At 37.9% G+C, this 27,894-nt stretch overlaps 2 protein-coding genes across 3 annotated transcripts; one reads left to right on the forward strand and one right to left on the reverse strand.

Annotated features, from left to right (window-relative positions):
* The first annotated feature begins 3,693 nt into the window (after positions 1–3,693).
* Positions 3,694–9,523, forward strand: prkcsh (PRKCSH beta subunit of glucosidase II). 2 transcript variants are annotated; one of them, XM_079252881.1, is made up of 18 exons: positions 3,694–3,809; positions 4,054–4,166; positions 4,265–4,381; positions 4,575–4,670; positions 4,756–4,813; positions 4,939–5,056; positions 5,336–5,465; positions 5,687–5,771; positions 5,985–6,063; positions 6,192–6,275; positions 6,368–6,535; positions 6,613–6,703; positions 7,518–7,587; positions 7,727–7,816; positions 7,906–7,980; positions 8,090–8,189; positions 8,279–8,426; positions 9,377–9,523. In XM_079252881.1, the coding sequence occupies exons 2-17, from the start codon at positions 4,076–4,078 to the stop codon at positions 8,411–8,413; spliced, it is 1,587 nt and encodes a 528-aa protein (XP_079109007.1). In that variant the 5' UTR covers positions 3,694–3,809; positions 4,054–4,075; the 3' UTR covers positions 8,414–8,426; positions 9,377–9,523. The 2 variants fall into 2 exon arrangements, with proteins under 2 accessions (XP_079109007.1, XP_079109008.1); XM_079252882.1 differs by having other exon boundaries at positions 6,371–6,535.
* Positions 9,524–15,299: 5,776 nt separating this feature from the next.
* Positions 15,300–26,198, reverse strand: elavl3 (ELAV like neuron-specific RNA binding protein 3; the record flags this gene model as incomplete). The annotated part of the gene is made up of 8 exons (XM_079253101.1): positions 15,300–15,648; positions 16,404–16,442; positions 16,967–17,020; positions 17,546–17,774; positions 17,930–18,083; positions 19,970–20,073; positions 20,167–20,383; positions 26,013–26,198. The coding sequence occupies 8 exons, from the start codon at positions 26,196–26,198 to the stop codon at positions 15,300–15,302; spliced, it is 1,332 nt and encodes a 443-aa protein (XP_079109227.1).
* Between the last annotated feature and the right edge of the window lie 1,696 nt (positions 26,199–27,894).

Here is a 27,894-nt window from a genome sequence, read left to right on the forward strand (position 1 = left end):
AAATGCACAAACACACACAAAAACACAAAAGACACACACACACACAAACACACACACACACTTGACTGTTTGTTTGTATGTGTGCATTTACACCAGGGACATTGATCAGTAATGAATCTCTTTGGAAAAAGCCATCCCTTATTGATGTATTAACTAGTGTTCAGTCAGTATTAGTAATTCATGTCTGTTAGGATCTCAATAGAAACTTTTCTCCTCAGAGAAGCTCAATGTCCAAGTGAATTTTTCCATTTCTGTCGGAAAGAAAAATAAGAAAATCCACAGAGTTGGAGGAGAAGAGGCGATATAATCGAAAGGAAAGGAAAGGAAGATGCTGCGATGAAGGGACAACCAGGTCCCAAATCCCTTTTCCCTTTACAAGGAGAGCGCTACTGGTGCAAAATGGCTCTGTGCCTTTCTGAAACACCAGCTTCCTGAATGGAGCTGTTGTGAAGCAATGCATTGTGGGACAGGAGAGTCAAATTTTGTTAACATTTTTGATTGTCTCTTGTTAAAGATCTCTCTATACTGTTCATGGTAGTGTGGTGTGCAATTCACACGTACAGTTTCTGTGGTGATATGTTTTTGGCTGTAAGTCTTCCTTTGTTGCTCTTCTGGTAATATTAGAATTTAAAACTCTAGATGCAGAGCAATCACAAACACCGCCACAACCACCAGGGGACTATTTCCAGCTTCTGTTTTATTTTATTTTTTTATTAGAATGACTTTTTTCTTAACTTTCTGAGAATAAGCCATGTGATGCTTTGAAGCATATGATTAGCCTATTTTATATATTTAGAAGTTGCTGAATAAGTTGAAGAGATACAGACTTATCTTATAAGTTGAACAAATTTTCATTTGTTGTCTCACACCCACTTGCACTGCGTGTTTTTGTCTCCTCATACGCAACAATTCTCACCAAAGTCAATGATGAGAAACTTCAGTGGATGAAGTGATTTTGAGGAATATGGATGAACAAGGAAATCAGGGAGGCAGAATGTCAGGGAAAGAAGTGCGACTTGGCCAAATGGAGGGCTGGCAGTCCCTAATCATCCTTGCTATGTTTGATGGTTTTTTTGCCTTAATGTCTGATGCAGGATGCATACCTGCCAATATGTAGATTTATAAGATATATGATAGATATCCTAGTATATTTATATTATGTCTGTATGATTATTTCTGTGAGTATAAGTGTGTCTAGACACAATGTATCCAGCTTTGCATCTGGAAGGGAAGGGGAAACAGTTACTTGTTATGTTACTGCTGTGCTTAGACCAACATAAAGAATGTGGTTTTTTTTTTTGTTGTTTTTCTTTTTTTTTAGTATTGTTTTTATTTTTTTATTTTTTATTATGATGGTGTCTTATGGCTACTGGCTATGGGCACATGAAAACAAGAAATCTGGTTTGACATTATGCAGGATTTGAAATCAGTGAAGGTTAAGTCAGAAACAGTGAGAGACAGCAGGATGTAGAGATGTTGTCATGTGTTATTGTTCGCTCACTGGCATCACCACATCTTACTGAACATTGTTCAGGATTTGATCAGCACGATTATATGGGTCAGTATTTGTTTAGGTGTTTGTTTTTTCACAGGGTAAAAAAAAAAAATTAACCAATACAAGTGTGGTTCTTTTTAAAGGTAAGGACAAGTTTCTGCTGGTCAGTAACTGAGCTTATCTGAGGACACCACAGCTTGGTGCAACAGATGCTTGTGTGTTTGACCTGCTCCATCAATGAGTGGAGCAGAGCTGCGAGGCCGCCACACAGGCTTTTCATCTGGGGTAGTGGGAATCGAGGATTACTATCACAGTTAGTTAAATAATGAGATTCCCATATGCACTGGCCTTTTACTTTAAACATGTTGCTTTGTTTTTGTGGCTTCTTGTTCTGCCATAGGCTATAAAAACATTAATATTTAATTGCCATACAAACACGATACTGTAGCAATTGTTTCTTATTAAGGAAATTATTCAAATGATTGATTGCTGCCATTCTTTTTAAATAATGAAAAGAAAACCATGGGAAGTGTTTTCTTTCAACAGTTTGTGTACAGTTTATTTTTATATCATTCTGGTGGATGGTCTGGGAAACGAATCACGTGTTGATGATATAGCTATAATCATTACCACTCTTGTACATAATGTAATAATGGATTGTAAATTAGAATTTTACCATGACGATTGAAAAATAACCACTTAAAATTGTTCAGTGAACCACTGAGGCACTGTAAGCCACATCTTCACTTTTTCATTCTCTAAATATATATATTTCTTCACTCTGTTGTAATTTTAATTGTGCACACTTATTGTTGAAATCAAATAGATTTGTACCAGCACTTTATTTCATCAGGTTTTGAGGCTGACAGTGTGTTTCAGGTAGTCTGTGCTGGTTTGGTCACTGACAGTCACCCACTGATTATGTTCCACTGGGCCAAATAACAACAATTATCTCTTCCTTTAGGTGTAACCAAACAAACAAAACATTCCCTATCAAATATGCTTGTGAAATTAAACTTGTTTCACTTAACAAGTCCAATGGAAGCTGATGAAATCATATAGTTTGCTATACATTCAAACAAGATAAATGTGTCCTTATCTAACTTTGCCATTTCCAGCACTATCACCACCTGTTTCTTAGTAACTTTAATCACTATTTAGCCTGATAGCCTAAATATCCATCCCATGGTGGCCTACTTAGCTGGTTCCCATTGGTGTTGCTGTCAGGTAACGCTATTGCAGACTGACTCCTTAGAGAATGATTCTCTGGGCTTTAATTAGTGTGTTTCTTCACAAGTAGGAAAGATTATTTGAGAGAAAAAACGTGAAATGATTGTAATATTTGTAAATGATCTTGCTGTAATGTGTAAAATGTGTCCGAGTTATTTTTTATTATATTATTTTTATGAAGGTTTTTTTTCTCTTGACAGAGTTGAGTTGTCATTTTGTGAATAAATGCATTTAATAAGCAAACATCTATATATAAAACAACTATAGTATATCAGTATATTTTCTTTTATTTCACTGTTCAGTACTGTAAAGTGTGTTGAAAATACAAATAAAGCAAGATTTTTATATTAAAAGCAACACTTCTGTCATATTTACTTTTAGTGTACAGTTTGCATCAATAGTATTCATGGTTTAGTCAAGGCAGGTTGAAGACTGAACATGTAATCAATTCTACCAAAATTAATAACATAATTTATGGCTGTGAAACTCAAAAGCACAAGTTACTTAGAATATTGATTAACTTCTGTGCAAAACTCTTTTGGGTTCAGTTTACAGCAGTTTTGTACTTACAACTCACACATTCTGTTTTGACACTACAGTTTACTTAAAATTGAGATATGACTCTTTAAATATTACAATATATAATAAACTTGGCTTGCTGATTGTTTAGTTAGGATGTGGTTTGGGCCATATATTAAAAAATTATCAACGTTGCAACTAATAATTATTAGCTGGACATTTATTATTTGTTTATTACTTTAAACGGGTAAATAGAAGGGCTACCTTTGCTTTCCTCTGAGCAGCATGAGATGGCTGCATCTTCCAAAACATACCCATAATGCTTTACTTCAGGCAAGAGTAATGGCCCTTCTTGCTTTCCACCATTCACCATAACTAGAGCAAACATTGTCCAATCAGAGTGAAACAAGGCAGGAGGAGGGCGTAAATTCATCACTGCGCATGCGCTTTGTTGATCCGGAACCAGCAATGCCATTGTCAGTGATTAGCCATTAGTTATCTCAAAGTGGAAATAAATTGCGGATTTTTATTGGCTTTGCAACTTTATCAGACTCTCACTATAGAGGTATTGTTAGATTTATTTTTCAGAATATGTGTCTTTTTTCTATTTGCATGCGTAATTATGGTTTTTGTTTTAGCTCAACCGATTGCTACAGTTGCTAGTTAGCATCCATTTAGCTCACCGAGCTAACCATCTTATCTAAGACACCTTTTAAAACTATGGCTCTAATTTTCAGTACGTTAATTAGGTAAACGCTCTGTCGTGATATGCTGTTATAATTGAATTGTGCAATTCTTATGCTTGGAAGGTATTTGTGGTGCTACTCTATCATGGTGATGTCCTGTCAGTCCTTGCTGCTGTTGCTGTGCGTGGGAGCGTCAGCCGTGGAGGTTCAGCGTCCTCGCGGTGTCCCTTTATCCAGTAAGTATTTAATTAAAACTAGAATGAGAGATTTCCACCACACTGTAGTTTTGGACCCGATGAGTTGTTAACACTATGCCTTTGTTGAACCTAAACAGAACGGCAATTTTATGAAGAGAGCAAACCATTTACTTGCCTGGATGGATCCCACACTATCCCGTTTGACAGAGTAAATGATGACTACTGTGACTGCCAGGATGGATCGGATGAGCCAGGTCGGTGCATCTTGGTCGTTGATGATTCCAGTACTACTATCCTGTGCATTTTCCCTTTAGCTGCATACTAAACCATGTCAGATGTTTCTGATACACATACTAGGTGTACTGTCATTATATTGTCACGGTAACACAGCAGCATGCAGCTTTATTTTTTACTACGGTATATATATTTAAGCACTGTCATTTTCAGGCACTGCGGCTTGTCCCAATGGCAGCTTCCACTGCACCAATGCAGGTTTCCGCCCAGCTTTCATTCCTTCCTCCCGCATCAATGATGGAATCTGTGGTATGAATTTATATCGGCATATAGTTTTTCTTTTCAGTAATTGTGTTACAAGTATTATATTTGACATCTGTTTATTTCTTTGTAGACTGCTGTGATACTACAGATGAGTACAACAGTGGTGCTGCCTGTCAGAACACCTGCAAGTAAGGATTTGTTTGGGCTATACATTTTAAAAACTTCTTCAAGTTTTCATATTTGTACTTACATGCACATTGAGTTAAAAGTAAAAAAACTGATTGAACTGATTTTTGCAATGTGTGCTTTGCAGGGAGTTGGGGCGCAAAGAGAGAGCGATTCTGGAGAAAATGGCAGAAATAGCAAGAGAGGGCTTTATACTTAAAGAGCAACTTATCCACGAGGCCAAAAGAGGTCTAGAAGACAAGAAGGTATGAATTATTAAGTAACCTTTGCAGTTTATGTGTGCAGAATATGACATACTTTCAAAGAGATGTTTGCTGGACAACAAAACACTTTGTGTGAAATAAAAATTTTAGAGTAGCAGCAAATGTGTTTTCACATTACGGCAGGGCTATTGGTACCACTTGATTTTATATCATGCCTTTGATTGTTTTTCCTTTGGACTATATGTTAAATACAATTAAGCTTTCAGGTACTGCACAGACACACAGTTTAGTTAAATATTGATTTTTACTTCGATTCAACAGGCCAAACTTGCAGAACACCAGAGCAGTAAGAAGGACCTAGAAGCAAAGGTGGAGGCTTTGCGTACAGTTAAGGAGACTGCAGAGCAGCCAGAGAAGGAAGCTAAAGAGCTTCATCTGAAGGCCTGGGAAGGTAAAATAACATTGAAGTGTATTGCCATCTCGTGGCTATAAAGAGCATTGCAACACATTACAGACTGTATGGTCTTTAGCTGTGATGCAATGAGTTGATTCCTCTCAACTAAAGCTTTGATTTTCCTGTACAGTACTGCAGATGTTGTGTTACTGGAAATATTACTTAATATAACTTTTTTCTTTTTTTTTTTTTTTTTTTTAAATTTTCTTTTGTCCCAGACCAAAAAGCTGTCATTCGCATGGAGAAGGACAAAGCTAAAATGGCTGAGGTGTTTCTTGAACTGGACGATGACGCGGATGGCTTGTGAGTGTCAACCTTAAGAATTTACCAGACCCATAAAGAAAACTCAGATTACACTGATTTATTTATTTATTTATTATTTTTTTTATACTGATAACTGCTGTGAACAATATTGTGTATTTTTTGTCTTTGGTTTGATTGACTGGCTTGTAGAAATAAGAAAAAAAGAACCAATCTTTTCCCTGTAAGTCTAGAATAATGTATTGTTTGTTTTAGTGTCTCAGTTGCTGAGCTTTTGGCCCATTCTGAGTTCGACACAGATTCAGATGGTGTATTCACAGAAGCAGAGGCTCAGGTAAAACTTTAATCAGTTTTTCTTCTAAAACATCACTGTTCACATGTTTTTCAGTAGTAAGGTGTTCAAAGCTGTTACACATTTTGAGAAGCTGAACAAAATGTGAATTTAGTCTTTGATTTCTACAGGCACTGTTAGGGGGAGTGGACAAAGTGGATACAGTAGCCTTTGAGTCGATTTGGAATAATATAAAAGAAAAATATGTTTCTGAGGTAAGAACCTTTTTAATTACTGAGAGAGAACTCATTGTACTAAATATTAAAACATGTTTTTTTTCCCTAAATTTGTGGGGGTTTTTTGGCAGCAGTCTACTACAGACATTCCAACACCAGTGGAAGCTCAAGAGGAAACAAGGGAAACAGTGTCTGACAATGACTCTGAGCCATACCCTGATGATGACAACCCAGAGGAAGATGATGACGAGGATGTCGAATATGGAGATGATGATGATGGGGATGAGGGAGACTATAAAGTAAGTTTTCAGCATGAAATTTATGTTCAACTCAAGTTAATCTCAGTGAAATATGTTGAGCTGTGCTTGTATTTCAGCCGCCTCCCACAACTCAGTCTCAAGAAAAGAAGGATGATGATGAGGGAACCATGCCACCCTATGACCAAGAAACTCAGAACCTCATTGATGGTACGAACACAGTTACATATCAAGGCTTTTGTGCTGGAAATAACCTGAAGAATTAGTTGTATTGATAGGCCGCCTGCTCTGTTTTAATATGTCTGAGCAAACAAAATAACAACTGTACACAAAAAACAACTTCCAACTGTTGCACTGTATACACACTCTATGCTTGCATTAGGGGACAAAGATTACCTCTGCAGAAGGGTGTGGTAGTCTGTACATTATGCAGAACCATGCAAATATATTTTCAAAAGAATAAACACTCCTTAATATTGCTAAATAACTGCATGCTCCAGTATGGCAACTACTTGTGCTTTCCGTGTTGACAGTGTGTGTACAATCTGAAAGCATGTCTGTGTATGTGTAATCCTGTTTGTTCTGAATGCCACCTGCATGGATGTCTGTGCATGTTTAGCTTTTTTTTTTTCTTTTTTTTTTTTTTTTTTTAAACTTGTTTGTTTTAAAGTGCAATTTGGAGCTCGTCCCAGTTAAATTATGGTAACAAGTTGATCTTCAGCCTCTTCACTTGACATGGCCACAGTGTGAAAAGAACAAATGAGATATGTGTGTGTGACTCTTTAACAGGCTGCCTTCTTGTCACTGTTGCCTTGTTTCTTTATTCATCCATTTCTGTGACCAGCAGCTGCCCAGCTTGACACTTGCATACACGTTGTGTATACTGACTGCAGTGTATACCTCAGCAATACTGACTGTGCATTGATTCTCCAGTTGTGCTTGCTGGACAATTACTGCGCTTCTGCTTGTTTGACAGATTTGACTGTGTGGTAATGTGTATTCTTACTATGTGTCCAATTCCCAGCTGCTCAGAAGGCCAGGGATGAGTTTGATGAAGCGGAGAGAGCGCTACGGGAGATGGATGATCAGATCAGGTATGTTTACAGACATGAATGTGGTTGGACTTCCTTGCCACTTACACGCCTGCCTTTCAGATATGGCAGACGACCATAGATCACAGTCGCAATGTAATGACTAAAAGATAAAACATTTCAACCTGGTTTTTGTTTGCAGGAACCTTGAGAAGGAAATCTCCTTTGACTTTGGACCCAGTGCAGAATTTTCTTACCTCTACAGCCAGTGTTATGAGCTGCCCACTAGCGAGTATGTTCATACTCTGACTTTTAAAAAATAATGCACATTTGTTAGTAGTAGTGTCACAACTGAGGAACTAAATTAATTTGTTCTCACAGGTACATCTACAGGCTTTGTCCGTTTAACAGAGTATCCCAGAAACCTAAATATGGTGGATCAGAAACTAATTTAGGGTAAGAATTTTCTGCAGGTTGCCTATTTAGTTTAGTTTTGCTGCACAGTGGCATCCTACTTCATTTATTTATTATTTTATCAATTTATATATTTATTTCCCAAATGTAGAACATGGGGAAAATGGGCAGGGCCGGAGGATAACATCTACTCTGTGATGAAGTATGAACATGGAACAGGGTGCTGGCAAGGCCCTAACAGATCCACCACTGTGAGTCTCGGTCGCTCATCCAACAAATAATTTTTTCTTATTGTACAAAGTACTAAAAATATGTGTGTGTGTGTATTGTTATGTTTTAGGTTAAGTTAACATGTGGAAACGAAACTGTTGTGACATCTACCTCAGAGCCCAGTCGCTGTGAGTACCTAATGGAGTTCACCACCCCTGCTGTCTGCCAAAAGCCCCAAAAGATGCATGAGCATGAAGAACTCTAGATATTCATGATTTGTGAGTAATTAAAATGATTTGGTGTTTTTTTTTTTTTCCCTCACTTTTTTTTCCACACCTTTTGTGGTAATTTAAGACGTATCTTTCCATGTTGTGTGATGGGTCCTTTAGGATCTGATATGTTCCAGATAGCCAGATATTTACATCTTGTTTTGAGCATCAGTATATGGAACATTCAATCAGTTCATCACTGTTATTAATGTTACATACTGAAGCATATGTAAAATCGCTTAACTGTCAAAGCTTTGCAGTGTGAAGGTGTAGTATGTCAGCATTTTATTTGGAAGAAAATCTGTTGTTAGTTACAACTTAAGATTTAGAAGAAAGGCAGGAGAGTAGGAAGATAAAGGTAATGGCAGCTTAATTAGAGTTCATTTTGTTATAAGAGCATAAAGAGCGGATGGTAAGATGGCTTTCACCATCAGCAGAACTGTGATCATATATTCTCTGCACATGCGATTGGCCATCTTTTAGTAGGGACATTTCATGCTTTTGTACCTTACAGCCTTAGAATGCATAGGTGTAGAACATATATGAAAAGTTAGACATATTTTACTCTTGGTGGCTATTATCTCTTGGAATATAATGCGCTGTATGGCAAAATTTTTGACCTTAAGCAAATCACAGTTTTAGGGATGCCTATTTCAGAGATTAATATTTCTACCTGATTAATAAGAGGTACAAATTGAGTGCCATCGCAAACTTAAGTTAAGCTTTATGATCTGCTAAGATAATTTTTTAACTTGTCCTCTAAAATTTGTTGTTGGAGGGTCTGTTTGAAAATAGTTTAAACTTTATCAATGTGTCATGGACCTAAATCAACACAGCATCAAACTTTAATATTAGTTATATCAGAAAAGTTAAAATGCTTAAGCTGCCTATTTTTTTTTTTATCCACAAAAACAATTGTAGCTAATCAAAAATGAATATGTATGTGCTTTGTTTTGCAGATTGCGTTCAAGGGTCCAGAGTAAGTGCAGTATCATGAAGTTTCCGTGATATTGGCAGCATCACCTTGAGGTCTCTTATTTAAAATAAAATGTATGGAAATTCCAATGAAAAGTTATAGTCTGATCAACACATTCATTTTCCACTGCTACCTGTTGTTGATTTTGGTGTTTTACATAAGATGTAGTATCATTCCATTGTTTTGAAATAAAGTTCATTTTAACAGATTTAACCTGGTGTCCTTTGTACTTTCTAGAAAGTATATCTTTCTTTTCATCACAATACACTGATCTAAAATAATGCATGTAGTGATGCTGTTGTAGACAGAGTACTTTTGCAGTTAGCTTGCATTCAGTTAATGGATGTAAAACATGCATCTGCTTTAAAGAAGATCTACTATATATCATGTTGACCTGAGATTTGGGCACTCCTTATTTAATACAGTGAGAGGTGAGTGTTATACTTTAGACTGGTACTGTTTTTAAGTGGAGGGATGTAGAAAATGTGCTGGTATAACAGGAATTCACTGCATGTTTAATTTGTTAAAGCATGGAAAGGAGTCGATGGTCCCACCTTGGTTAGTGTGAATACATTGCATCATTCATGTAATGTATATTTGGTCATAATGTTCAAACTTTCACAGTCAATGAAAATTAGTCGACTCGTATTTGTAACTTTTATTTTTTTCTGGCATGTAAAATACAAATAATTAAACAATTCCATGTAAAAGTCTTCAAGCGTCTTCAGCTGAAATCCCAGTAGTAAATATCCTAGTCTAAACTGAAAGGTTTTTTGTTTTTTTTTTGTTAAATTTTGACATTGTTCGTTTGGTCATGTTTGGAAGTATGAGATTTTGTAGATTTTCTGCTGACGTTTGTGTCAGTTTGATCATTTTCACCTTTTGATTTGTTCTACCATTCCAGGAAAATGTAAGAAAAACATCACTAAGTTACTGCGTCCCCTCTTCTAAATAAATAGACACAAAATACAGTTGAGAAACAGAAGGACCACTCGCCCCCTTACTACTCTAGAGACTCCCAAGAAGACTTTCCCACAGCTTTTTCAGAGCTCTGACATACGTTGTCAAATCTCTTGGCTGTGTTTTCAAAGGTGTAGGAGAACTTAAGAACACCTTTCCTTCAATAGTATAAATTAATTTTGAATTGATACAAATTATCTCAGTAATGCATTATCTTAACAAATTCAGAACATTTATGTTTTTCTTTTTTTTTTTTTTTAATAAATCAGCCCCATCAGCTTAACAGGAAAGCATCTTGTAAGCTAATCAAAGTGACTGCTCTTCTATTCTTGCTTAGTTTCTGGACCCTCAGTTAGGCCAAAGCCTCACTAGAGCGTCTGCTCCATGTCTCAGGGGTTCACCGAGTGGTTGGAAAAACAAGACTGTGATTAGATTAAATAATCAAAAGATTTTCATATAACAAGACAAACAGAACACAGGCTGTAAAGGCATAACATCTAGCACACAGCATGTATGTTTATACACTTCAATTAGTTAAATATAGCAGTGCATTTTTTGACTATGGAGAACGTTTCCAAATCATACTTCTAAAGCTGTTTTTCTATTTGTCCCCCTTTTTAAGAAAGAAAATGGTGTAACCACAATTTGGCAAACTTAAAATCTTTTAAACTTGCAAATATAATGAAATAAACCATAAATATACACAAAACATACTTTATACGAGGCAATAATAATAATCATAATAAATAGTTTTTAAGTTAACAATAAGTTAAAACTACAAGCTTAAAGTCGCCCAAATAATACAAGTTTGTTGGCGCTATTTTGAATTTTTTGTTTAAATTATTTTATGTTGCAACAAAAGCTACCACAGACTTTACAAACACAATTGAACACAGTTTGATTGAAATAAAAAAAAATCTAACTAAGTCTAAAATCTGCATACACTGTAAAAACTGCAACTAATTAAATAATGGAAGAAAAATAAACTGTACCCAATCAATGCAGCCAAACATAATCTTTGACCCATGTGTGTTCTCTATGGCAACATCAACAACACAAATACGCTAATTTAACAAGTGAGTCTTGATATGTAAATGAAATCAATAAATTACAGGAAAAATGATATTTGAAATTGACATGGGCTAAAACTGATGAAATATTAGACAGTATTCCTTTCAGAGTCATTGAGAATTGCTCTATTAAGTCAGCCAAATATGCAGTATGTTGGAGCTTGCATGGTCAGAGCACAAATTAGGGACTGAGGAAGTGATTATGGAAATTTAAAGATCTCATTGCTTGTTTGATTTATTGAGTCTGTTTACTTTTTTTTTTTTGTCTGAACATTTGTTCCTTTCACTATTCCGCAAACCTTTTCAGTGTGACATTTAATTTCTTTTTTAAAAAATATATATCATTTGTTCTCAGTCAATATAAAAACAAAGCACATTGCACTTACTGTTCCATAGGAAAGTTTTTTTGTCTTTTTTTTTTTAAATGATTATTGTTGTTGCTCAAGCAGTGTAGTACTGTTTCCTGCCATAGTCCTTGGCTCTCTGCTGTACATCAGGTGTAGGTCTTTGCGTAGACTGCGTATGAAGGGTCATTTCAGACTGTGGGTTTTGTTTTGTGAGTTGACTGGACATGGCTGAGTAACAATTCCAGCTGCAGTTCAACGTGGCCTGTTTTCTCAGCTGCTCCTTACATATATCACTGGGCTTGCCAAGTGTTCAGTCTAACTGTGCTATCCTGCAAATTGCTTAACCCAAAATAGCTTGATTAGGCCTTTGTACGGTCAGCTGTGGACACAACAGCAGCAATCAGTATTTCGGGGGATGAAACAGTAGGAGTTAGATCCAAAAATGTCAGTGAAAGTATTTGAAGGGGTGCAATGTTAACAGTTGAAAAGGATACAGACAATGGAGAGAATTGAAATGCTAGGGGAATTAAATAATATGGATGCATGTTTCCTTGGTCAAGAGGTGAACCAATATGCCTTGAATTACTGCATGTGATGTGTGCAAATGTGATTGCTTGCATCTTTTGTGTTTTTAAGCATTTGGTACAGTCGTTTTTTAAGATTTAGAAATAGAAACTGATATGCACAACTTATACGTTCAAAAGTAATTATAACTCAAATTGCAGAGGGTCCTTATTCAATAAATAACATAGATTTGTACAGCAATTACTCAGGGAATAATATAGTTAGTCTTAGTTCATCATTCTTGGTACTGACTTGCAAAGCAATTCTTTGGCAAAAATCAAATCTATCTAATCATAAAAGACTCATGCTCAGTGTTCAATATTAATCTGCATCACTGTTTGAATCTGCATTTTAACTTTTTAGTTGCAAGCAGCTTTTCAGTTTTTGAGATGGGCAATGAGCCAGTCTCACTTCAGCTTTGTCTGGGATTCTCGAGTCAAAAGAACTTCATTTAACTGCACCGTCATTGAAGCAACACCGTACACAACTTCAGGACAAGAGATGTGAATGTGTTTAAGCACTCAAAAGTACAGGCGTGTCTATCATGTTGTACCCCAGATGTTGAATTGTGACTTTTTATCATCAGATTCATGTGTTCAATTTGTTTTCGTTTGATGTCATTTGACAGTTATGTTTGTGTGAGATACATTGTTCCTTCGCCCCCTCCCTAAGTCCCCACCCATACACCGCACACCTTTTCCCCTCTTGTTCTGCAAAGATCAGAGGGTTTAAAATAAAGCCATGCGATGCCCCAATTTTTTTTTCCAAGCTTAAGAATCTGTAAAAATTCAGCACAAGGTCTTGTTCCTTTGTATGTATAAAAATAGATTTATCTCTAATGTAATCCTTTCAAAGAGATCGTCCTCTTTGGCTAACACAGCGTAACTTAGAAAAGCAAAAACAAAAACGTCTTGAGTATAGTTGACCTTATTTAATCTATTATCATGTGCAGATCCCTTGATATTGAAAAACACTAGCCCCTCCCATGGCAAATAGAAGGTCTGTACTTTAACACACACCTCATCTAGCTAGACAGAGTGGTGTTATTGTTTCATCAAGGGTGCTATAAATAATCCTCATGCATGGGGTTGGGGATATTTTTAAAACGGCTATTTTTGTGGTTGTGCCAAACAGATCTGAAGCAATAATTGTGTGTTTTTAACTGAAGTATTATTATGACACTTTTTTTTTTGCAAGCTTGATAATGTAGTCATCTTTGAAAGGGCAGGAGTTCAAAGTCACTGGGAAGCTTTTTGAGCCAATAAAGGGGTTTTTGAGGTAACTTTGGAGCATGTGGTGAAATTGGAGAAGTGGGTGATCTTTCATCTCAGTGGATGAGTGATCATCTTTACATTGCCAGATATGATCTCTAACACTCTTGCTCTTAATCGGGTTTAAATGCTCACACTTAAGGAACTGTAGTCCTTTTTATCTCCCCGTTTCAAGCTGTTCCCAAAGAGCCCATGTTTTCCACTGAAATGTAAAATATGACCTTCAGGGAGCCTCTTTCTGCCTCGCACGAAACTGAAGAATGATACCGGTGCTTTTACATCCTTGCTTTGCTGCAAGCCTGATTACATTATTGCTGCCAATGGCTGTGGTACTTTAAACATTTTAAGTTATTTTTTTCTTTAGGTTTTCCAGCTACTTCTTGTAAGGACCGTAACATTCAAAATGAAAATATTAAGCACAGACACCATAACTAGCTTATAATTGTCATCTTGCATCATCTTGATCTGACTAAGCCTTTCAAAACTAAACAGTCCATATAGCATGAATAATACAGGTGCCATCAGAAGAGTATGTAAAAATTCAAAAGCACCGGTACTTTTCTTTGTTGTGGCTGTGTTACGATGAGAAGGTTTTCCCCTCACACTCATCACTCTTTTGCCCAGCAGAGAATTACTAATGAACATCGTCGCCATGGGAGCGCTTCTGCTCTGCTCTAAGTCCACAGACAGTCTGCCTGTATGAAATCCATCATGTGGATAAGCTTAGAAAGAAAACAAAAAGATACAGCTTTAGAGGACTAAATATGTGAAATCTTTCTAGTTACTGAACTGTGTTTCTGTGATGCGAAAGTGTTTTGTTGTGACTTTTGGTGTGACTGTGACGGAAAGAGTGATTATGATGGCCTTGAAACTACTCTTTTCTGTGACCAAGATTCATTCATTAGTTACACTAAATTATGTTGGGTCTGAGCTAACAAGCTCAGATATGATAAAGAAACTGCATTTAAGCTAGGCACCACCTAATGCAGGTCAGGAAACAGTAGTCAAAGTTTCTAGAAAATGCTTACATACTCGGCTATTATAACCACCCTAAATATTGAATATATAGTTATATTTTAATAGACGTATATAAGAGAACACTGTTTTTAGTTTCATTTTCTTTGATTTAAAAAAATCGCTGATTCAAAATGCCCAAGTGTAAAAAAAAGTGACTACATCCTCTCCAGCAAGATAATGGGAGAGATGGTGGGGTAAGAGTTTGGGTAAATTGCACATATTCGTTCACTTAAATTTTTTTGATAATTTTGCTCATCAGTTGTCATTATTTGCCTGAATTCAATCAAAGCACTCAGTACACATTCTCTGTCACATTCGTTAGACTGTCTCCTAAATAGATAGATAGCTCTTGCCCCTACCCCACAAACCAGCTACATACGCCTTCTAATTCAATCCAGGCAAATACAGGGAAGGACTAGCATGTTGTGTAAAGAGAAAAGAAAAACTCCACTAGTGTGTTTTTTTGAAACTCTGACTTGTGAATGCTTGAGTATGTTTTTGCAATCTGTGTGCATGTTCTTGTGTATCTGCATGTCTGTGTTTGTGGTTCCATTTCATGAATTTGTGTGTGAGTATGTCAGAGAGAGACTCAGTCCAGGCCCATGTAGAGAGATGACAGAGGGAGCGCAGATATGTCTCCCTGCAGGTCGAAGGAGCTGGCATCAGCAGCCTCTCTTTCAGGCTTTGTGCTGCTTGCTGGTCTTGAAGGAAACCTGCAGCACACGGTCACCGAGGCGGTAGCCATTAAGGCTAGCGATAGCCATGGCAGCTTCATCGTAGTTGGTCATGGTGACAAAGCCAAAGCCCTTACATTTGTTGGTGGTGAAGTCACGGATGACTTTGACATTGGTAACGGCACCAAAAGGCCCAAAAAGCTGCCACAGGACGCTCTCATCTGCTTCAGGGGAAAGGTTGTACACGAAGATGCACCAGCCGGCTCCAGTTGGCCCAGTGAGGTTGACCCCAGCCAGGCTTGTCATGCTGTCAATGGTGATAGGTGAGAATCTGGGGAAGAGAGTAGGAGAACTACCATGGGTGTCATTCTGAAGTTCCATACGGCATTCAGTGCTCTACATTGTCTCTTATTAAAATGATAAAGTTTGTAGTTGGATGTGGAGTCTGGGGAACCCATCTCCATCCCATCTGCTGTACAATATGTAGGCAAATATGTGTGGGCACCACAGAGGCTCCAAACTACCTGCTTTCATAGAAAATGACACTGTGTGCCCTGAGACGAGACACCCACACAATCTGCATATTTACTCATTTTCTCTGTTGACCAGAACCTCTGGAAGAATTAAACAGATGAATCACAATGTTCAACAGAAATCACAGTATCGAACAAAACACAGAAACCTGGAGGGATGAAAAGCAAATTGGATCAAATCATACAAAAACTGGAGCAAACAGAGGAGACGAAAACGGAATCTGGTATGTCCATGCTGGTGAAAAAAGGGGACATTAAAGCAACTGAAACCAATAATGTTAGTTCATAAATAAATACATATAAATTATTTCTATTAATTAAAATAAAAAGAAAAACTTAAAGTTAAACAAAGCCATGCCAGAATACCCTGCTGTTAGAAAGCTGCATCAGTGCAAATACAGAGTACTTTGTTGTCTGAGCTGCTTGGGTAACATGATTAAATGGGCTGTGGACATGTAGAATTAAGGCCATTGTATTTGATTTGGGAATGAAGTCAGCATGTGGTATTCCGGGCACTTTGTTTGAGGTTTTACTTTGGCATGAATGCTTTTGAAAGTACACCTTTGGCATTTACCTCTTGACTCCGTAGCTGGCGTTTAGTAAATTGTCGAGTCTGCAACGCAAGAGGGAGAATGAAGGGGATGCAGAGGTTAGTTATGAGATCTACAAGGAGGGGGGGCTTTCATGTTAATATGTTGCTCCTTCACCAGCTGGCCTCCAGAGGGCATCCTTCACTTCAATGCTGTTCCAAACCATCCAGCCACAAGCTGATGATGTTTAATAGTCCTGCTGATATTTACCGTTTATTGTTAGTGCACTGTAGCTAAAGTGTAAATTTCCATTTAATAGTTTAAACGTATTCAATGCATAGGCAATTTTACTTCTTCCGATTAAAAAGATAGGTAGGCTAACCATTGAAGAAATAAATTAACAAACTCTCTGAGTATGTTAAGAATATGTAACACTGGAGGACTTTGAATTTCAAATCTTCCCGTTTTTGTCATAATCGTCCTTGTAAATGTGGTTAACATTTGGCAGCTTCAGTTCTTTTGATGTCTATAAAGCCTATGGCAGTACTCAACCCAAAATTTATTTAACTTCACTTTAAAATACTCTGGAAAAATTCTAGTTTCTTACATTGTGTTTGAGCTGTTATTTGGATCTGGTCCCTTTCCAAGTGAAGGGATCACACTGCAGTTTAAAAGAAAGTCAGAGAAAAAGAATGAGAAGGAGGGACAATACCATATTGCCATTTCCTTCTTTACCACATAGTAATTATTATGCAAATAACATTGTAAATAGGTATTAATAAGACATAAAAATAATTTTTATTGTATTGAATTTTTTTAGACTTTTTTTTTTTTTATTAACTGTGCAGATCACAATTCTTGTTTTGTAGGGGTGCAGCATCATATGGTGACCTGAACAAAGCCACAGATGAATATTCAAAAGTTATTCTCTGGTATAGTTAAGCCATGAAAACTGTCAAAAATAATTTACAGACTCAATTTCACTCTTTTTACAACAACGTAATGATGACACACTCACCACTTGTTATTTTAAATTCACACTGAATTTGCTTAAGGTCAGCAACAGAGTAGGATTACCTGTAAATTTACGCTTGAAACACTGTATTTCTACTCACTGACTACTGGTTAGTAAGGGATTAACAGGAGGAAGGCTGAGACTGGGGTGAGGCTGCTAACGGTTCAGTACCTGAAACGCTGAGTCTGGTGGTGCAGGGGTCCTGTGTAGCGGCGCGCAGCAGTCTGGTACAGCTGAGTCAGTAAAGCCTGACCTGTCTTCTGGCTGGGGTTGTTGGCGAACTTGACAGTTATGGGCTCAGCAGCACCCAAAGGTTTCTGTCCATTCAGTCCTTTGATGGCCTCCTCCGCTTCATTTCGTTTGTCAAACCGGATAAAGCCCACCCCTCGTGATATGCCTGCTCCGGATAAAAAAAACAAAAAAACACCAATGTGACTACCTTGGCATCAGAAGCCACTGCTTCCTGCAAGTCTGTGTGGCATGACTAGTGTTAGATACATAAAATATATCCAGCTTTACTGAGTGACAAGAGCGTGATATGCTTTGAGGCTATACCTGTAACCTGGTCCACAAGGATGCGGGATGTAATGATGCGACCATACTGGGAAAACAGCTGTTCCATGTCTTTCTGGCTCATGGTTTTAGGGAGTCCACTCACATAAAGATTGGCATCACGAATGGAAGCTGAGCTTGGCCGAGCATATGACACCTATACCACATAAAGTAAATGCGTTACGACAACATCATACACACACTGTGACAATTTTTGCAGTTTCTTCCACAGAATCGAATCATTCCATAACACGCTCATGGCTTAGCTTGGTTTGTGCTGACAAAGATCAGCATTTTCCTGAATTCTCCTGCGACTTAATTAGTGCGGCGTCATTTTTTATGTGTCTGGGTTTTACATCCCTTATGAATTTACTCATGCTCTACTTTCGGCCCATTTTTATTCAGTATGGAAAATGGTGCCTAAGTGATTGTAAAAGCAATTCACCTATCACTGCTTTCCTTTATATCGGAGCTTCTGAACACTTCTGACACAGATAGTCCAGTTCAGTGCATTGTTAAGAGTGGTGTGTTTGTGTACGATGGAAAAACAGAGTGAGTGTTGTCTGAGATAGGCTGTGTTGCTCTCGCTGCCTTGCCTCCTTCCTTTGTCTTTATTCTCTGGGGAAGAACAGCTCCACAGGCAAACAGCAAACAATGTAAGAGCATCATAAGACTTACAGGATTCTTGACAACTTATAAACTTACTGTTTACAAACAAATTACTTATGCCCATACAGCAAAAAGCATGCTATAAATACATTTGTTCAGGTAATTTGATATAGCCTGCCTTTTTATAAATATTGCCACCATCTAAAAAAATTTAGCCTATTTTAGTGACACAAAAAAGCGCATATAAAAAGTATTTGTAGTGTATGTATCATCTTTCAGATGAATACAGGTGTTCTGATTTCACCCATCTGTACAAGGCACTAGAGTCTATTGTGTGCACAGGACGACTGTATAAGCAGAAGGGTTGTGTGGTGCACTGATTAGGGTCTTCTGGACGAGTCAGGGGGGAGTTGCTGTATTCGGGGAGGAGAGGCTGCCCTATAATTAACCCTCTGCCTGTCGCTCCCACAGTACAGATGGTGCCTGAAGCCCATATGGCCTCTAATCCTGTCATTGGCATTCTGCTCTCTGAACTACCCTTCCACTACTGCCCCCTCCCTCACACCTCACTCCTTTCTTTGAAGTATCCTACATCTAGAGGGTAATACTATTGTACTGACCAAAGGAATTGTTTTTTTGTTTGCTGGTTTGTTTTAATTTCTTTTTTTGAGAAAAAAAATAAAGAAGCTAAATGTAGACAGAACTTTTTGTCTATAGATTGGTTAGAAATTATCCATGAATTATTACTGTTGTGGCGATGATAATTTGTATAGTTACTCCAGAGATCAATCATATTGTGGATAATATGCCATTTTTCTGCTTTTTATACATTCTTTAGTATTACCCAAAAAGAAAAAAAGCAGTCAAATCCATCACTTAACTTCAGACTTGGTGTACGATCAATCGTGCTTTTTGCTGGACATCTGCTGGAAAATCACCTGCCCCATTCTTAGAGATTTGATTTTTCAATCCTGCACTTTGACTCAATCTTTGATCTACTTGGATCAGATTGTTGGATGGAACGAATCAGAGTTTAATAACATACCCCCTTTCTACATCATCTGATTTTGGGACAAAGGAGACCCCTAATTAGCCTAGATTGGAGGCAGATGGGCTAACCTGCTCTGACCCCTGTGCACCACAGTCAGGCTACCTAATTACATTTCCATCACAATAACCTCTGCATGCTGTCCACCCCTTGCTTTCTGACCTCCACTCTCTCTTTCTCTTTTCACCCTTTTTCTTCCTTTCTTTGTTCTAGCCACCCCACCCTTCTGCCTGCGCCTCCCAATTTTCCTCCCCTCCCTCTGCCACGTCTGTTGCCACCTCTTTTCAACAACCCTCTTGACAAAATCTCCACTTCCTTTCTCTTTGTCTTGCATGCTGTCAAAAGTGAATTTGAAGTGATTTTTTAAAAGAAAGAGAGTTGCTCACCTTGATTGTTTTAGTTTGCAATTTGAGACCATTGAGTGTGTTGATGGCCTTGTCTGCATCATTTGGATCAACATAGTTTACAAAGCCATATCCCAAACTCTGACCTGTAACAAAAAAAAGGGAATTATCAAATCTATTTTTTTGTCTCTCTCTCTCTTTTTTGTTTTTGTTTTGTTAACATTGGCAAATTGTTGTACCTGTGATCTTGTCTCTGACTAGCTTGCAGGACTCAATCTCTCCAATGCTACCAAACAAACTTTTAAATTCCTCCTGGGTCATGTTCTGAGGCAGATAGTTGACGATCAAGTTGGTTTTGCTGTCATCTGTAGAGCCATTTGTGCTAATGACTGGGCCATTAGGCAGACTGGTTCCGCTTGGACCGTTGGACACCTGGGTTTCCATGGTGCTGATTATCTGCTGAGGAAGAGGGTGCAGTCAAGACTTAAATTTAACAAAAACACTCAGTGAGATACATAACATACAAAGGTATACTAGTGTGTAATATCTCTAATTTAGCATTTTATCTTACATATGCAAATATAAGCTATTCACAAAGCCCACACAGACTGCCCACTTAATCACTGTCAGAGGAGCAGTTCAAGAATCAGAATTTCTAAAATGGATATGGACACAAGGTCTGATTTATTATCTCCCCTCCCCCTACTTTGCCCCATCTTTCCTCCGCTACTGCATCCCTGCCTCTGGTCCTGCAGATGTCACAGTCCCTTTTTCTTATTCCTCCCATCCCCCTACTCTCTTCCAGGGTCAAACACCATTACATCATTACGCAGGGATGGATAATAGTGATGGTGGATACGGCACTGGCAAGAGACTGGGAGAGCTGTTAAATGGATTTAGTTCTCCAAAGGAAAAAAAAAACATATCATGATGAGGTTAGAAAATAATTTAGAAGGACAGATTTGTCCATTTGACTTTGTCAAGATGTCTTTGTTGTCAGCTAACTTATTTTTAGTAAGTGGACCTACGACTTGGGTTAGTCTTTAGTGTCTTTGTGTACTTTTTGTTTGCTTTGGTGTGCACTATGTTCCTTAATTTGAGCCACATGGGATATCAAAGAGCATTTTTATTAAATAAAACTTTCTGCTCCTGTACGCCCCTCAACACTAAGTGCTTTGTGTCTGGTTCAATATTTATTATTTAATTCTTTGAAGACCAGAGCAAAATATTCTCCACCAGATGACTTGTTGTTGTTGTTGTCTTTATTTGTTGAAACCAATTAAACATGGGAATAAACTAAATTTCACACAAATATACCAAAGCTCCAAACTTTATATAGCCTTTTTTTTATTTTTTATTTTTTTTATACTTTTTACTTTTTTCCTTTGTTCCTTTTAGTACTTGTGGTACAAATATGTCTGACATCATTGCATTAAATATTACCTTTACTTGCAAAATATATATATTTCCATAATTTGGAAGATGCATCTTTCTATTACAAATATAACCTCTTCAACAAAATCACTCTGTACACTGTTTTTCTGTACACTGGAGAAACTTTTTATTTACAAACTTGTTAAGTTGTCTTGATAATAATTGAAGTTCCTATGATATGTGGGACCAGAATATAAACAGTTATATCCTATGATGGCTTTGAGTTCCTGCATATCTCTAACTGATCAGTGTTTTACATGTTTAAGAGGCTAAATAGTCTTTTCTAAAACTCAGTATGAACAAAAATAGTTTTCTGTTTTTGTTCATACTGAGTTCAGCAATATTTTGTATATGCATTAGTTATTCTGAATGTGACATTAATAAAAGACACATTTTTAAAATGTGTACTTATTCCTCATTTTATGTGTTCTTGCTATTTCTATGATCTTTTAAAAGGTTCCTTTAATGAAACCTGTTAATTTCATCATCTCCGTATTTGACTGCCTTGCTTTGCACCTCACCTTGACTCAAGTTGCCCATGTGACAGCCCCTCAAAGACTGCATTGTTTCTAATGGCTGACAGGCTTACTTACTGTCAGCTGAGTGCTTGTTTATTTGTGCTTATTGGGTGCAAATATACAGGTTAGATATTCACCTTCCATGTATTAATATTTATATTGCAAAGCTTTGTAGTTTCAGTAAGTCAGACTGAAAATGACAAAAGAGGAGCAGCACGGTGGCACTTCAGGAAGTCTAAAAATAAGCTACTTCAAATGCACATTTCTGTACAAAGGGTGAACAATACAATGTGGAATAACAACCTGTCGTGTAAAAATTTTTATCCACAGCTGAAATGGAGCTGAAATCTATACTTTTTAAAATTAAAAATCAAGACTAATTAAACAGTTTGACAACCAAAGGTGCAGTGAAGCAGTTGTGTTGTATTAACTCTAATGTTAACGTGGTATAGTGTTGTGCGATCCATCTGGCTAAAAGAAATATGAGTAGCTGAATGGTTTCTCAAAGATAATAGAAGCATTTTTGAAGATGAAGAGATAAATTACACACATATTTTAAGGGCAAATTTGAGTATCCCACTAAGAATAACCTCCAGCATGACAGAGAGGCATTTCTGAGTGAACATTGGGATGTTTTATAATTTATAGACTAACTGAAGATGGGCTGGTTACACACACGAGCAGCAACAAAGATGAGGATTTTCACAGGAAAATGAGGTGCAGCTGCATGCTTTGAAGTTATTTGAAACAAATGGAAAAGATATGAGTTATTTTTAGAGCATCATATTTCATATTATACTCTCTGAACTACGATTAAGTGGTGCAGCATTTTTTCCTGCTGTTACCCAATCAAGAAAAGTCATGTCAACGATAGCATGAATTATCCCAATATTCTATGTATACAATCATTATTCCCAGAGGTTTCCAACTATTTGAAGCAATAAATAGGATTTCCAATCATAATATATCTGGTATCAATTCAGTTGCATTTCATTACATTTTTTTTCAACTGTACATTTTAGAAAATCTCCAGTGTGGACCATCATGTAAAGGAAAATGAAAAAAAAAAAAATTTTACAGATGAAAGTTGTTATCATAGCACCGAGTCCCCCACTGTTTTTTTTTTGTTTTTCTTTCTTTTTTTTTTTTTCTATTTTGGGGTTCTGCGAGATTTAATATTTAATGCACTGCATCAGCACCGCCTACACATGGTCCCAGACTTGCACGCACACACAAGAGTTCTGCCTCCACTGCCAAACACATGAACCCAGACTTGCACGCAAACAAGAGCCCTGCCTCCACTGCCAAACACACATACCACCTACACGGTACACTATTAAATTACAAAACACAGAAGCATTACAAGACTAAATGTAAACGCAGTCTGTGGTTTCTGTGTTCTGATGCGTATAAACAACTTTCCCAATTCATTTCTGCTTCAGATGCAGGACTGCCCTTGAGGCTGTGGTGTGCAGAATAATATCTTTCTCCCAGTTAATCTGCTTTCATGTTGTTCGCCATTGTAAATGTTACATTTGGGAAGTGTGTAAGTTGTGAGATCAATTCAGCACTTATTTGGGAATTGATAAAAACTCTTGTCAAGTAAATCAATCTACTGCTTGACTATTAAATGTATTTTTTTAATTTTTTTAAATTTTTTAGTGTACTCGAACTATAAAGTAAGTAGTTATTGATATATTTCTCACCTAAAATGACCTTCTCTTTAGATACAACTGCCTGTATAGTGTGTATTATATTTATTTGAAAAACATCTCTGGAAGGTATGAATCAAAAGCAAATGTTAAGATAAAGTGTAAATGAGCCTTCTAAATAACACAGATTACCGGATTATCCCAAACAAAGGGCATTAGCCACACTCTCTGCAGCTTAAGGGATCATGGTGGCAGCTGGAACACAACAGGACGACAGGAGTCACAGCTCTTGTCAGCTATGCACTGAGACTCCGCTCAGCAGAGTACAAATAAAAGATTTCTGAAAGATTGCAGCTCTCTGGGTATGCGCTGCTTTGATAAGATGATAGCAGACAACGTCAAAAGCTCGAGGAGACAAATGTGTTACTAGTCCTTGGAGCATGCGGGGCGCTATCCAGCGTGCTGAAAAGGGAGTGGCCTTCGGACGGTCTCATTTGAAGCCACAGATGGCCACGAAACAAGCAAACACCGCCGACTTTATTTAAATTTGGTTACATTTCTGAATGTTTAAATCCCACTTAGTGAGTAAAAACTCGTTTACGTGTGAAGAATGATTAAAAGAATCCACTGATTTCTCAGTTAGTCTTGTTTAGCTTCTCTTAAAAGGCAGGACTTGTGAGCTCTGCAGGCATTCATGAAGCGGAGCGCCTATTTGCTGAATAAACGTATTGAAGCGACCAAACAAAAGAGCCACCCGTTCCTCCTCTTCTCTCTTGCAGAGGCTATGGCAGCACTATGAATATTAATGTAAACAGTGGCGCTTTGTGTCGTGGCAAGGGGCTGCAGGACTCTCCGGGAACAATGATGGTTACAGTTGCCAGCTCTAAATAAAAAAAAAACGCCACAAAAAGTCAAAGATTAAAGAATAACCGTAGTCTATATATGTATTTAACAAATTATCAGAATTGGCATTCTTGTGTGTATTTTTACACAAAACTGGACATCCAGATTCTAACATGGTGAACTGCTACAATACAATATGATTGGGTCGTTTTCACAATTATTATAAAATTATATTGTTGATAACAGTTTAGGATGGCATGGTTATTAATCTGTATGATTTATATTATTTAAAACAATGACTGTAAGATCGAAATGAAACACAAGGGTAATAAAGAAATAAAGGTACCTGTTTTCCCCCTGCAGCCTTTACAGACTATTTGTTGCTGATAAGGCAACAGGAGGTAAATCGCTGCTTATAATTGCATGTAACATATTAACCTTCATAAACAGGATCTATATAAACCACAAAAATCTAAGAGATAGTCTATATAAAGATGTTTCTGACCTGATACTTCCACCCCTTGCATAAAACCTTTATTTTCAACATTCAGATTAATTCTATTGACAATAGTTTTAAGATCAAAATAATTCTAGCGATGGCCTCGCCTGTCCTTGAATTCTGTAAGTGCCTTGGAAAGGTTATCTGACTCAACGCTTTTATGTGCTTGGCACTGCGGTACACGCTTGGGGGACTGCGGACCATGTGGAGGGGAGATCCTGCCACTGTAACTGTGATACTGTCATGGCCTGAAATGGACAATAGGTAACAGCTACAACAAAGAGGAAATTAAACTGCGACTGAACATGTATCAAGTGGATAGTTTGAGCCACTCCAGCTTTTTTTTTTTTTTTTTTTTTTTTTTAAAGCAGTACTCTGGCTATTTAAAATTAATTGAAGTGTTATTTGAATTAGACATGAATTTCTATTTCGAGGACTATCTCTGCCTCTCATATCCACGTCCCTTAATGTACTAAATAATTGATTACTTTTTTCTATTCTTAGCCACAGACCTAACAGTCCAGACATTTAAAACTTTAAATGATTGATATATATATATATATATATATATATATATATATATATATATATAGTGTGTGTGTGTGTGTGTGTGTGTATGTATGTATGTATAAATGTGTGTGTGTGTTTCTGTTCTGTTTTCCTGTATTTATTGTTTCTGTTTATTTATTGTTTCACTGTTTATTCATTGTTTCACTGCGAGTTCTTTAAATGATTTTGTTCTTAATTGCTCAGCTTAAATAGACTTTTTTGCATTTACCGAAGAGCAAGTCAAGAGGGAAATCGGAATAGGTCGTTTGAGGCTTCAAGGCCCTCGTTTGATGCTCAAGTCAAGCAGAGACACGCCCAATCCGGCCGTCGGCAACACGGCAAAGCTAATTTATCACCGCTTCCATCTCCTTTCATCCGACCAGCACAGTGCAAGTATGGCCATCTTGTTCATACGCGATATGATACTTGGAGATAAGCGCTTAAAATGGAGATGTCCGTCCTCGGTCTCACCGTCGCGGCCTCTGAGATTTCCAGCCCATTTACTCGGTTGCATCGCAACGAGAACCCTGAGGAATTTGGACTTTGTCTGATTCAATGTTAACCAATGGATGCGTAATCTCCCTCCTCGCCCTCCCCCTCTCGGAGTGACTCGACCCTTTTTTCCTTTGCTGTGTTGGATGGGCCCTCAGCCTCCGAGGCATCATGTTTTTGTCTCGCAAGCCCGTCTCCAGCATCCTTGTGCAGCACCAGGCAAAGAAAAACCCGTCCTCCCCCCGCGCAGAACGCAGCGCCTCATTGCATTTCTCCGTCTCCATCACTATAATCCTGCGGAATTTCTCGGCGAAAGCTTGACTTTCGATCATTAAAGAAATATATATTATGAGCTGCGACATTTAGGTAGCCCTGGTGACTGTAGTGTTAAAATGTAAAGCCAGAGCTGTCTAAAATGGCAGGATAAAGACTTTATTCAATGCTGAGCATGACTGCAGGCTGGAGCGCAACCGGCATGGCGCTTCACACAGTATGGGATTACTAACTGCCTATATCGATCATTAATCTCATCATCATGATATGGCATAGCATATTGGGCTTAAACATAGGAAGCCGACCCCAAAGCTCCAGTATGTTGTGGCATGTGACATTCAGGGAGAGCACTGCTTAAAATGAGAGATCTCTCCAAATGGCATAGCATTTATGAAGGAAGAATGCTGAATTAATGTGTTTAAGTGTGCCTCTCATGTACATAAAAACTAATCCAACACAAAAAAAAGACTGAGTTTCACAGCAAGCATGCATCTACAACATCCCCCCTCATGAATATAAGAGAAATAAGAGTCATACGTACAGTAACCATTCTTGACGTACAATGAAAGAAATCTAGGTCCCTTTTTCCACTGGTCTTGAAGCTGAAGGCTGAACCTCTGTGATCTTAGGCCTTTTATATTATATGACCTTTATGTTATGTTGAGTCCAAATTAAAAGAAAAAAAAGAAAAAAAGGAAAAAAATACAATCTTCGCCAAGGGATCTCAGCCCTTTGAGATTGTAGGTGTCCTCTATAGGATGAAAATGAGGAGAAAGGAGTTTTCTACTGGATGATGATGAGGGAGAGCGTTCTCTCCAAGTGGCGTGGGCGATGTTTCAGAAAAAAAGAGAAGCAGTGATCCTCAGCAGGGTGTGTCCAGGGGAGGGTGTTCTGTTTTTGCTGTTTTTGTGTGTAATTCCTTGCTCCTCTCGCAGCCTCCTTCTGTGCCTCTGCTGCAATGTTCTTCTTTTATGCGTCCTCCTGGCTGGCAGAGCGCGCTGCTGATTGGCTAATTGTGCAGGGAGGGTACTACATGGCAGCCATTGCAATGCGCTCCTCTCCCATTATCCCCTTCAGGAGAGATCACCAAGAGTCCTCCCCCTCTTCCATCCCTGCCCTTCCATCTCTCCACTCCCTCCTTCTCGCTGCCCTTCCTTTCTTCCTGCCCCCCTCTTCACACACACGCAGAGCAGAGTGAATAGGGCTCCACCTGCACTTTCAGAACAGATGGGAGCAGCAAAAGACAGCAGACTTGTCTTTCTCCTTCCCTACATTTTCTGCCTTTGCTCAACCCCTTCATTTCTCTCTTATTCTTCATTTATGCTCTTCTGAAACTGTTGCAGGCAACTCCACTCCATCGGGTTTTGTCTGTGCAAATGAAAGCAAAGTGTAGCGTGGACGCTTCGAGTCCACATTCTGTGCTGGTAGTCACACAATTAAAGGAGTGGGGGAAAAGACAGCAAAATGCAGTTATTGGTTGCATTTTGTGACAAGAAACAAAGCATTGAATCCACATCAAAACGAATGAGTGGAAGATATCTGGACCTGTCATATGCAAGGCAGATGGTTAGTCACAGGGTCAGGTGCAGATATGTGAATGCTAAATCAGATACCCCCTGAATTAATTAATACCCATTGAGAAAACAAAACAAAAAAGTTGTCACAAATACAGTTTCAATCCTTCAAGCTGTGCCAAATTATCCATTT

The sequence above is a fragment of the Telmatherina bonti genome (assembly GCF_933228915.1).
Source record: "Telmatherina bonti genome assembly, chromosome: 14".
NCBI lineage: Eukaryota > Metazoa > Chordata > Actinopteri > Atheriniformes > Telmatherinidae > Telmatherina > Telmatherina bonti.

What these genes read in the sequence shown, in the direction of transcription:
- prkcsh (XM_079252881.1), top strand. Translation starts at nt 4,076, where the DNA reads ATGGTGATGTCCTGTCAGTCCTTGCTGCTGTTGCTGTGCGTGGGAGCG. An exon ending in TCGCGGTGTCCCTTTATCCA is followed by an intron (nt 4,167 to 4,264) that starts GTAAGTATTTAA and finishes GAACCTAAACAG; the next exon opens with AACGGCAATTTTATGAAGAG. An exon ending in TATGAGCTGCCCACTAGCGA is followed by an intron (nt 7,817 to 7,905) that starts GTATGTTCATAC and finishes TTGTTCTCACAG; the next exon opens with GTACATCTACAGGCTTTGTC.